Source organism: Oryzias latipes, chromosome 13 (genome assembly GCF_002234675.1).
Source record: "Oryzias latipes chromosome 13, ASM223467v1".
NCBI classification, from domain to species: Eukaryota; Metazoa; Chordata; class Actinopteri; order Beloniformes; family Adrianichthyidae; genus Oryzias; species Oryzias latipes.
In genome coordinates, this window is record NC_019871.2 from 8815542 (window position 1) to 8827726 (window position 12185).

General features: G+C 38.1%; 2 protein-coding genes across 4 annotated transcripts in view; both read right to left on the reverse strand.

The window, feature by feature from the left end:
- LOC101156344 (beta-1,3-glucosyltransferase) overlaps nucleotides 1-768 on the reverse strand; it is a 79393-nt gene extending 78625 nt beyond the window's left edge. The window contains exon 1 of one of the 2 annotated variants that reach the window (XM_020708133.2): nucleotides 544-768. In XM_020708133.2, the coding sequence (XP_020563792.1) occupies nucleotides 544-607 (64 nt within the window). In that variant the 5' untranslated portion in view covers nucleotides 608-768. The remainder of the gene's footprint in view (nucleotides 1-543) is intronic. The other variant, XM_004075301.4, reaches the window with a different exon arrangement.
- A 2359-nt stretch (nucleotides 769-3127) lies between these two features.
- LOC105355458 (WD repeat-containing protein 64-like) lies at nucleotides 3128-11094 on the reverse strand. 2 transcript variants are annotated; one of them, XM_023962045.1, is made up of 4 exons: nucleotides 10308-11094; nucleotides 9844-9932; nucleotides 9436-9620; nucleotides 3128-4475 (listed from the first exon to the last, which is right to left on the reverse strand). In XM_023962045.1, exons 1-4 carry the CDS (start codon nucleotides 10340-10342, stop codon nucleotides 4461-4463), a joined length of 324 nt encoding a protein of 107 aa, XP_023817813.1. In that variant the 5' UTR covers nucleotides 10343-11094; the 3' UTR covers nucleotides 3128-4460. The 2 variants fall into 2 exon arrangements, with proteins under 2 accessions (XP_023817813.1, XP_023817814.1); XM_023962046.1 differs by lacking the exon at nucleotides 3128-4475 and adding an exon at nucleotides 8471-9165.
- Between the last annotated feature and the right edge of the window lie 1091 nt (nucleotides 11095-12185).

The window sequence follows — 12185 nt, forward strand, 5'->3', positions numbered from 1 at the left end:
AAGCAATATTTTTTTTGTTGATGAGATTTGTGCAATCTTGTGCCAATTCAAGTATTCCATTGATCAGAACTTCATCATACTATAAATGTCAACTATATATATTTATATATAATTAACTGAGCAGAGGGATGAAGTGCAGGAGGATCTCATCTGTGCGCGGCTCTGGCTCGTGCCAACGCCGGGTCCATGTGTCCGGAAGAGGCGCGCGGTGCCAACAAAACAGGACGGATTTCAAAAACAAACAGACGTGAGACGGGTTCAGGGCAATCCACTGGATAAGCCGTGGTCTCCACCGTCATGCCGGTTCGACGTTAAAGGAGCGGAATCGCCTGGAAACTCGTCGGGAAGTTGTGGCGGATCACGGCTCCGCACTTCCAACACTTTCCGAAAACGCGTTCCGGTCCTCTTGTCTTGCAGCTTGAGCTTGAGGCGGCTTTTCCGCTAGTTTGCAAACAAAGCCTCCAACGTTTTGCCAAACACATTGCCGCGCGCGAAGCAACCTGGCTGACGTGAGAAATCAGAAAGTAAAGTGTTTGCACTTACGGAAGAGGACGAGCACACAGCCCGACACTTCTCTGTGTGCGCGGTGCGGGCACTTGGACAGCATCCTGAGGGAGTCCCGACACTTGTGCTGACGGTGGAGGTTGCTCGAGTTGCATTAGCTTTTCTGAGAGTGTGGAAGGCAGAAAAAAGCTGGGTTAGTCCTCATCACAGTTTCTCTGAAAACGGGGAGTGGGGATTTGAGCTGTGGAGGAAGGCATCCCCTGCTTATGTAGAAGGCACAGGGGCGCCCTCTGCTGGTGGGATGAATTCAGGAAAGAAAACTGTTCATAGGTCCAGGGAAAATTAGCATAACAAATACGACTACAAACACACGTGTTACGGGTCATAGAAAAAACTATTACCCTCAAAGATTTCTCTTTGGCTGCTTCCTTAAAGTCCCACTATGATCATCTATTTTAAAAGTGTTCCCAGTAAGAGGTCTTTTAGTAGTGATTACCCCGTTTTTAGCCAAAATATACATAAATAAAATAAAACAAAAACAGTTGATTTCTTTGACAGGGTCTGCAGAGTGGCAGTAGTTCATTAGAAATTTGCCTCTTCGGCGGGGGTATGGGTGTGGGGGTGGCTGGGCGCTCCTCCTCCTTCTTTTCACATTCCACCATCCATTTTAGAAGAACATAAACACTCACCTGAGCACAGGTGTTAGCTCACCTTTGCACTAATAGTTTGCATGATTGAATGAATGAAAGATTTCACACTAGTTGGTTTAAAGGCATAGGTATGCGTTCGTGAACACTATCTGTTTTGTGTGCATGTTGACATGTGGACATTTTTGCGGCTAGCAGGTGTGTTGATAATATTTGAGTGTGTGTGAACAGGCCCCGCCCTTTTTGTACTACATTTGAACCGTACCGTAACGATAAACAACCAGTAAACCTGTCTGCTCTATGCTGCTTCATGGTCTTACCCCCCTTCTCCTCCTATTATCACCCTCCTACCCCCCCTTCTCTCTAACGTCCCTCTCTCTTCTTCCCCTCTTTCCTTTTCCGTCCGGTCCAACACCAAAGATTTTCAAACATGATTGAAATTAATAAATTTTGGCCTCAATTACAAAAGGGGTTTATTCAGACATACCTTTGGTTTGTCTGAAGATGAATAACCCCTCTTGTTAAAATAAAATATGTCCAACACAAGAGGCCCTCAGCTCTCATCTGTTTGCCTAGCTGTTGGACAGGACAAGTTAAAAAAAAAAAAAAAAAAAAAAAAAAAAAAAAAAAAGAAATTTGCCTCTTAGTTGTGGGTGGGACCGTTGATGCAGAATAATCCCGCCTCCACGTTCCGCCATCCCTTTGTGCTCTCCCACTGTCTTACAGTCCATCAAACAAAAAAACACAACTTCATCGGAGTGGGTCTTCAATCCTTATTAGTCTGCTTTGTTTTGTTTTTGAGTGTTTTACCACTTTACAATTTGCTCTAATAGTATGCAGGGGATCAGGCTTGGTGGCAGAAACTTAAACATTTAATAAACAATCTTTAACATGACAAAGCCCATGGAGAAGCAAAAAGGTGACAAATGATCTGACACTGAAACACCAAACTAGACAGAACAATCTCCCCATTATTCTCATAATCCACCCATCTTTAAATGGAATTTCAATATCTATGTATGTGGAAACATTGTAGAGATTGACAGTAAAGTTACTTTGACTTTGATTTTTATTTTCTTCCACTCATTCCGGGTCAATCCACGATTGTTCTGAAAACTCCATTTTGAGTAGTAAATTTTATTTTTTTATTGCAAAAATCACAAAAACAAAGATTAAACACTTTTTTTAATGTTCCATAACAAAATAAAAAATGTATAGACCAAATTAAGAGGTATAAATCCCCAAACAAAGCAAAAACAAGATCAAAACTATATTCAAAGTCTGAAAAAATAGGCAAAGCTCCAATAAACGATAATGTCAAAGGATTTCTTCCAAGGTGTGTCAGGATTATGCGTCTTGTTTTTTTGTTTATTTAAACCAAATATTTCATGGCCAAAATTCAGTTGGAATATTCGTACTAAATTCTGAATAAAAATGTTACTCCTGGTGTCATTCCTACATTACTGATAATTATTGAGGATTAAGGGCCAGCAGCAAATCCTCGTCATCCATTCAACCATATCCTCTGTCCTCCTTACTCACACCAACTGTCCTCGAATCCTCCTTCATTACCTCCACGAACGCCTATTTGTTCTTCCCGGTGACCTCCTTCCTGGCAGCTTCAACCTTTGCGTCCTTTGACTGATGTTTTCAGCGGTCCTTGTCTGCACCACATTTCAATCTGGTATGTGTGCAGAACATGTTATTTGAGCTGTTCCGTGATGATCCTGTCCATCCTGCTCACTTCTTAAACTTCTATTCCTGTTGTTCGGATAACACCTCGTGGCTCACAAACACAAATATACCTCTGAGATAAATGTATAATATAATGTTGCTTTGGCAAAAAAAAAGAAAAAGAATTGTAAGGATTCTGTTTGCCACCAATTATAATTACTTATGCCTACAACTGTGCAACTTCAGCACAGCTTCACAGATGGTGCTTGCACGTGAACAATGCCTTGCAATTTATTTTTTTCTGCTAGTTCTGCTGACAGCATCTAAAAACAGCCAACCTCGACAATGACCGAGCCCCCTGTTTCACCCACGTTTTATTAAAAAAAGCGGTTCACTAAGATATGAAGTTTCTGCATTTTTCAGACTAAAGCACTGCATAGGACGTTCAAATTCATCTTTGATGCAGGTAAACGTATATTAAATTAGGATTTTCAAGTTATTTTCCTTAAATCTTGAAATCTTTAGTCAAATAGGATTTCTGACTGAAGAAGTCAATGCAATCTCTAAAACATGCTTTTTCTGTGCGTGTTTGTGAGCACTTACAATTACTTGAATTATCTTTTTAGAAGATATTACTAAATAAGTGGTCTGCTCATTTGATTTTCTATTTGATATTTGTTAGTTTGTTGTTTTATTCTTTTGTACCTTTTGGCATTAACCAGCATTGCCAACGTTTGGCCTGCTGAAATTTCTGTTGGGGTTAGTAGGTCTAAGTTTTAACAAAATAATAAACTTTACTTATAAAGCACTTGAAATGTCCACAGAGACCCAAAGTGCTTTGCAGTGGCAGAGAGGCATAAAAACGAGTGAGTGTGCAAAGAAATGCTAACAAAGTTACATTGTTAAGACAAAACGCATCACAAACATTTAATCAAGCAGAATAAATTAAAATGTGGTGAGATTAAGGAACTTCTTTACTGTGTCTTACATGCCAAATACAAGAAACAAATAAAATAATTTCCAAATCTGTGCCGAAATGAACAGACGACCAATGTAATGAGGCTAAAATAGGGGAGATGTGATCTTAATTCCACTTTCTAGTTAAGAGATGTGCAGCCGCATTTTGACCAATGGCCGAGGTAATAAGCCCCATTTATAGGGAATTACAGTAATACTTCTCTGTGGTAATAAAAGTTTGGATCATCGTTTCAAACCTGATTTGTTTGTGGAGTCTACCTTCAGAGTCTACCTTCAGTCCCAAATTTGTTGCATGAGTTGTCACATAAAAAATTAAACATATTAAATAAGAAGAAAGTTGGTGTCTAAATAAAGTTTCTGTGGCACACAAATGTCAACCAAAATGCATTTTTAAAATCTTATTTTAAATTAAAGTTACAGATGTTTTCAAAAACAGTTTTTAAAAATTCAGTATTGTAGTGATGGTTATACTGCCATGCTACATTTTCAGTTAATTTTTTGGGGCACCATTTTCTTGTCACCTAATGAACGATTATAGCTGTAATTTAAACAACAAAATGAGTTTTAGTTGTAACTATCTGGATGGCTTGTGTCCAAGCCTCAAGTGGCCAATGGAGGAACTGCAGATTTCTGGGATTTCCTTGCTGGGTTTATTTTTCAGTTCTTGGTTTTCTGCAAAAAAAAAAAAAAGACACATCAACAGGTTTTAGTTTAACTGAAAATGAGTTTTTCTTTTAAATGTAAATTGAAGAGCCTTACACACAAGCACGCACATGAAGGGAGATTTCTCAGTAGACAAAAAGCAGCTGTTAAAAAGTAACAGTACTGATAGCTCATGATAGTTTTCTGCTTTAATGAGTTTGTGGTGAATCTTGTTTTTCCTGTCACTCAAGTCTAAATATTATAATAGCAAAGGTCAGAATCAATACCAACACTTTTTCCCCCAACAGTTCCCAGTCTAAAACCCACTGATGCGTTGTTTGTGTCACAAAGGAGGCAGACGACTGTTTCCAAGTGCAGCAGGTTGATTAGCCCAGCTAAAAGTCCACAAAACTAAATCAGGGTCAGGCAGGCAGAGGTAAAAAAAAAAACAAGCAGCCTCAGAGAAGAGACTGGGTTAGTCAGGATCCAGGAGAGAGTCGGGGCAGGCAGGCAACTAAGACAAAATGAGGTCAGGAAACAGAAGATCAGGGAGGTATTCCAGAAACCATGTTTAAACTACCCTGACTTTAACCCTGAACTCTGGCTGAAATCCACCTGAACTTGCTTACCGGTACTCTGGGTATGTCGGTTCCAAAAGACCAGATATGAGTTAGCGTAATTACGCTCGACTTAACCCTGGGTTAAAGCGCGTGCACGGCAAGTACAAAAAGGCATTCTCAATGGATCGCAGATTTCCGGAGTCGCCATGGAAACAAGTGGAGAAAAAAGAAAAACAGAGCGCTATGCTCAAGTGAGACTGAGTCTGAGATTTAAATGACGGCCTATGAGGATTATATGACTGTCAAGAAAGTAATATGGCGGCATCAGCAATAGAAAGTGTCTGTTTGGAGAAAAAGAACGGACAAAGTAAACGCAAGAGTTTCTGATCTTATTTTCATTGTGACGTGCACATGCATTATATATAAATATATATACATATATTAATGAGCCAACTTAAAGAATCAATTCAATTGGTAACCAAATATTTTTTCACAAGTGAAATTTAGATATTTATCTAACTAAATGCCATTTTACTCCAATTCAATTAAATGTTTTTTCATCTTAATTAATTGTACTTCTTGAACTCTCATATGTCTAAGTTTGAGCCTGCAGATATAACCCTTCTGCTATCTTAGATGACCCCACCTTTACATATACGTTTTATTCCTACCATTAAAAAGGTGGATAAAGGTGGAAAGATTTCATGTAATCCATGGATTACAGTGAAGATCACAAATCATTGAAGAAAAAAAGTTCAGCACACTGTCTAGTGGGTCTAAATGACCCAACTCCCAACGTTAAACTGCCTAGGATAGCACAAAGGATACTCAGTTTTATAACAATAACATATATGATACAACATGGCTTTGCAATAAGAAACAATATGTTATTTATCATTTCACTGACTATAACATGAAGTTAATGAGCAGTAAGGGTGGTAAATAAACTCATCTCCCTTTCTGTCTCTCTCACTCATGGTGCAGAAAGAATTAAACTTAACAGGACAAAAAAGTAGACAATAGACAGTAAAAAACCTAAAAAACTAAACTCATTTGGTCAAAAACCCACACTTAAACCCAAATCCGTCCAGACATGCAAAGGGAATGGTATCCCACAATTCCTTGCGGTGCCGATCTAACAGCAGCACCAAAGTTACACCTACTTAATTGAATTAATTTGAATAAAAGTAAAATAAATGTCTGATAACTACGTGTTATTTTTAAGCTTACTTAACTAAAGAAAAATATTTTTTAACTTTCTGACAGTTAGGGTCCCGAAAAAAGCCAATTCCAAATGTATATTTTACTGCATAAGACACCTCTCAAAACGCTGCAGGCATGACTCATTGAAAACCGTCTCTTTTCCCTTGTGTGTAAATTCCAACTTGTGTAATTAGAGCAGCTTCCCCCTTTATCATTTTCATCATCAAAGCAAACAAATTGCACCATTTATTTCCAGCTGTAAATAAACAACCAGGCAAAATAACCGAAAGCTGTTGGTGAATTGGGCTTTTACATTCAGTTCATTCTAAACCAGTTCTAAACTATTTTTCTTTTTCTCAAGAGCAGTAAAAAGAAAAAAGAAAATGATTAGCTATTTTTATCAAAGCAGCATGTTTGAGGAGAACATGCTCTGATCCAACGCATGCCAACGTATGAGTTTATCTAACAGCCCGGATGCTTTTACCTTTCAAATGCATAACTAGTAATTACCATCTATTACTTTGTCCTTGTTATTATGTATGGAGATGTGAAGGGAAATGTACTGAACCAACAAATGAGCAGCAGCGTGAGCCCTCTATATTTTATTTGAAAAAAAAATTGTTTTATCTTTTTGCTTTCTTGTCATTACAGAAGCTGCAATTCCATCGTAAGAAGGCCACATAGGCTTTGATCAGACCAGCCTTGTGACTGCAAACCCTAAAAGCCAAATGGAACGAAAAAAAAATCAAAACACTAGCTTTTTTTTCTCTGCAGTAAAAAGCTCATTGTGGACAATCACATTCAGTTTGGTTTCTGACTGCTCCCACCAGAAACTGTTCAATTCATTTAGATTTCAGCAGCCATTTTCTTGTTTATAAGAGATATTTAAAACCCAGTGGTCTTTTAATTGATTATTTTTAGACACATTCAAAAAACTTGTGTCATTTTCTACAACATCGTTTCTGCAGAGCGGCAGTAGTTCATTAGCCTTTTGTTTCTTAGTTTTGGGCAGGACCGTTGGCACAGAGCAAGCCCACGTCCTCTTTCCATCACCCATGACTGAGAGCTCTTTGTTTACACTCTCTTACGACCCCTCACAGCCCTGATCTAACATTAATGGTGCAACATTATCAAAAACGTAGATGGATCAAGTGGATGTATCAGAATGGAGCAGAGCAGGGCCATTCTATTTTCTAGAATCACAAATAATTCAAAAGCCATGTTTTTTGTCTGTCCCTGATTCACGATTGAAATAAAGAAATATTCAGAAATGTAATTTCGAGTTTAAATTTCTTTATATATCCAGCCCATTAAGACGACTGTTCTTGTGAATTTGGGCTATACAAATTAAATTGAATTGAAAATTGAATATGTGTCCTCCATCTTTACAAAAATGCCACAAAACATATTAAAAACACCAAAAACACAATTTCCTTGGAGTGCATGCCTAACCAACTAAGCTTGATTGGAAATACAGCATTTTGTTTAATATGCAGACTAAAGTTTCAGTATATCTAAATCACTACATGAACAGGTTGATATTTCCGTTTACCAATTTCAAGCTGACCTTTATCTCCTTTTGCCTGTGGGTGTTTGTGCAGCGGCCCTCTGAATAATTCAGATCGTATTCAGATCTCAGTGCAGGTGTGTGGAGTCAGATTTGAAATTAGAGCACGGAGGTGGACATTACTGTAATATGCCAAAGTAAAAAAAGCAACCATGGAGCCTCCCTTGAGGCGATTTCTGTTTGGAAACACCCCCATACTTTTTCATCAGGAGAAGCCCAGAGAGTTTATTTGTGCATGAGTATGCGTTTGGAGGGGGGCATGAAAGATGAGGAATTGCCCATTTTCAGTATCTCCATGGATATTGTTTCTGTAAATGGTTAGCCCAGAAAAAAAAAAAAATAAAATAAAAAAGCATCATAGGGACAATTTATTCGATGGACTGTGCAGAACACATGCGAACACCTTATTTTGTAGTTTCTTTGCTCCATGCCACTCCTAGCTTAGCAATTTTTCTTCAAAGTTACCTGAAACATGCAGCTAACAGGATAATGTTACCAATGATTTATGCCCGTAATGATTTCCACTGACGTTTAATTAAAACGTATCTCTTCTTTTAGACTTTGGCCATTTAGTGAGGCCCCTCAAAGGGCTGTACCACTGCTTAACATCAAACCAAGAGCACAGATTTGAAACAATTGTATTCATACATTTTAAGAGAACAAAAAAGTCATTTATTATTCATGCAAGCTTTCTTTCACAAGATTATGAATAATACATTGATTCAACTTATAATAGATCATATTGAAAAGACACTAAAATGTATTCCAAACAAAACAGTCATCTCTAAAACATTTTGATTGTAAATATTGTTTATATAATAAAGTGCAAGAAAAAGGGAAAAAATAGACATTCCAATGTTTTACATTTCAATAACAGATTCTTTCTTGAGAAAAATCAACATAATTGTCGAGTTTTGTCTCATAAAGGGGCATTTTAGGGTGTAATTTCGTCATGACTGTACAGCTATTGATTTTTTTCTGTTTTGAGTGTCATTCTACGTCAAATCAAATAGAATAAAAACATCGTTGTAATTACTCGACATGTAATTTTAAGCCTTAAACCCAAAATACATGTAAAATACGTTCCAGGATATGTTAGGAACGTTATATTTGTGTGTCTCATATGTGGAATAGGTGCAACCTGAAAGGCAAAAACTTGTCCACTCAAGGGAACCATATCAAGCATGTCACTGGATGTTTGAATGGCCCAGTTTCTCCATTTTGATCAATGCAGCCTCATCTTTTTCCACTGAGTCCAGTTCGCTTATAAAATGATCAATACCGGCAAGAAGGGTGTCTGGTCTCTGGTGGTGCTTCTTGGTAGTTCCATACCTTTTGAGGGTGGAGTGATTTGATTGTGTTTGTGTGCTCGGCAGTTTCATCTCAGACTCTGAAATGCAGGAGGAGACACTAAATATAAATCTGTCACTTTTTAAGAGGAGTCTGGTGTGATGCTGGCAAAGCACATGTGCTGCAGTCTGGGCTGTTGAAAGGGTTATGATCAAGCCTCAACCGGATTTATGTTCCTCTGGGTAAAAACGTGCCTCCTAATCTTCCTCACTGATGGATGTCGGAGGAAGTTCTGTTCAGTTTAATTCAGGCAGGAAAGAGGCCGGCAGAAAGCTGCTCAGTTAATCATTTTTGAAATAATGCTGCTCACCTTTAGTTCCCCTCTATCAGGCTCAGTCTTGTCACGGGTGATGGGTTTGGGTTGACGTGGTTTTCCATTCAGCGTGCCATGATTTGGCATACTGAGAGGATCTATCAGAACTTCATATGGATCAGTAGGATGCATCCAGGATGAGGAGACATGGATGTTCCAGATCTCTGGCTGCCCAAAGGTCCCTTTAGATTAAAAAAAAGCCACATTTTCTTGAATTCATGGCTTAACTGTGTTTCATGGAGCTGAACGCATGTTATTTTGTCATTGCTGCCTAATACCTCATATTTACAAAACCACAGGGAGTCTGCAGCTCCTCTTTTACTTCTACAGGTTAAGATCAAGTTTGGTTAATTATCATAGTGTTGTCTAAAAGTGGAAAACTGAAGTTTACATGGTGACACCTACCGATACACTCTCCGTATGCACTCCAAAGGCGTACAGTGTGGTCGGTGGATGAGGTAAGCACCACTTGATCACTGTCAACAATCTGCAGGCTGGACCAGAATAAATAGACGTGAAAAAACATTGAAGGAGGCATTTTCTGGCAGAACACTCTTAATCATCCACTCTGCCTGTACGGCTGAAGGCAGACGCAACCTGAGGAGCGTCTCACCTTGTCTGTGGAGGACTTTCCCACACACAGACTCCTCGCTACCGTTTGTTTACAGCAGCAGAGCCGAGTTGTGCTGCTGCGGATGCCACTGACGGCTCTGACTAAGAATGAGCTATTCCCAGAAGAATGGGAATTATAAGAGTGCCACTGAAACTTAAAGAGACGTCAAGTGACTGCGACTGCTTCCCCGTCACTTATTAAGTGCTACCTGAAAAGCTGAATAAGAGGTTGATGATGAAGTATGGATTTTACATACCTGGTTATTTTGCTGGCGTGAGCACGCCAGAACATCTCAGCTGAAAGAATAATTTAAAAAAAAGAGACAGCGAGATACGTTTTGAGAAAATCCTTATGAACAACCTTTCTTTGTTGTTTCACTGCAGACCCAATTAAAGAAGGAGAACAGTGAGGCTAACCTCTGGGTGAGTTTTGATCAAGGTCGAACTTGCTCATGCTGAAAACAAATACATAACCTATTCTGTCAGCGGCGTACAGCAGCATGTTCTCGTCTGATTTGGCCAGCTTTATTATCTTCTGCAAAAGTACAAAAAAAGGAGAAAATAATGTCAACAACAAAAATAAATACAATTTTTTTTAGCAACAAAAACACACTTTTACTTAACCCCACACATGTCTCCACTATGGTCTTTAAAGCCACCTAATCTTTTACAACCATTGAAATTATAGAAAATTTCAGTCCAAAATTACACTGAAACTACGAGCTCAACTCACTCATGAGCTTATGCAGAGGATACACTTCATGGATGACGTGAAATTTTTAGTTCACAGTAATTATCGTTAAAAAATAGACTTTGAAAGATCTTAAAATACTGGGGGGAAAAAGGGAGATAATCAACATCTTTTATATTGAAAAGGAAAAGCCAGGCACGTAAAACGCATAGTTGATGGAGATAAAACAGTGTATCTCACAGCTTTGAAGCTGATCACAAGCTTCCCTCCACTGAGGACATTCCAGAGATTCACATAACCTTAAAAGAGCAGAGATTAAAAGAGAAGGGGATGGAATACATATCAAAATTGCATTCTTTTTATATTTATATAAATTAAACATTTTTAAATAAATAAATTGAAAAACATAGCCATATTGACCGTGTGGGTTCTCACAGGTTAAATATATACAGAAGGAAAAAGTGTATTTTACGATATTTAAATGTTTGGTTGCTAATTTAAGGAAACTTCTTTGAGCTTAAATGAAAACATTTTTTTCTTCTCCAGAATACATGAATCTGTCAGTTTGTCTTCTTTTTTTCACTATGAAGTAACAGATACCAGTATTTTTTTTTAAGTTTCAGTCCCATTTTGTATCATTTCAAACTCGTTCTAGAAAGCAAAATAACTGTCCCATATTTCCTCCTCTCACAGACACTAACCTGATGACATCTAAACGCCTGCATTAAGCAAAGCATCCGAGCTCTTTCAGTTTACTTGATTTCATTTGATTACTAAGAAGCTTCTCACCACATTCACAAAGATGGAGGTAAACTTTCATCAAAAAGCCATCCTCTTTCGAATCTTCAGCCACACACTGGAATTATAACGCTTTTTAAAAACCAAGGCAAAACTCGACATCTCATAACCTCTCCATGGTGGTTCTACAGCCCTTTTGGGACAGACCACCCCCTCGCCTGGATTTTCATGTCATTGCCAAGCAGATGATTCCCAGCTCCATCAATCATTCCTGCCAAATGATCCTGCAGTCATTGTGTGAATATCTGGCTACCTATCTGACAATTCTGCAATGGTGAGAGAACAACACCTTCAAGTAAAAAAGGTTCTCCCGATGCAGTATTTTTAGACAACCAGCAATTATGAAAAGTCAAAGTACGAGTGTGCAGAATTAAACTATGAAATAGCCTTGAGAAATTAGAAAACTAAAGAAATATCCAATTATGTATTGTGAAATGTTGAAAAAAGAGAAAGTAAAATTACGTGGAATATTATGGACTAAAATATTATTGTAGACAGAGGCTTAATTGGCTTCTGCCTATTCCCTCTTCAAACATAATTTTTGAGTTCAGTCTAATGAAGCACTTTCTTTATTTTATTTTCTATTGGTTTGTATTGTTTCGAGTGTTTTGTTAAACATGTTTAAAATAAATCCAAATCCATTTAT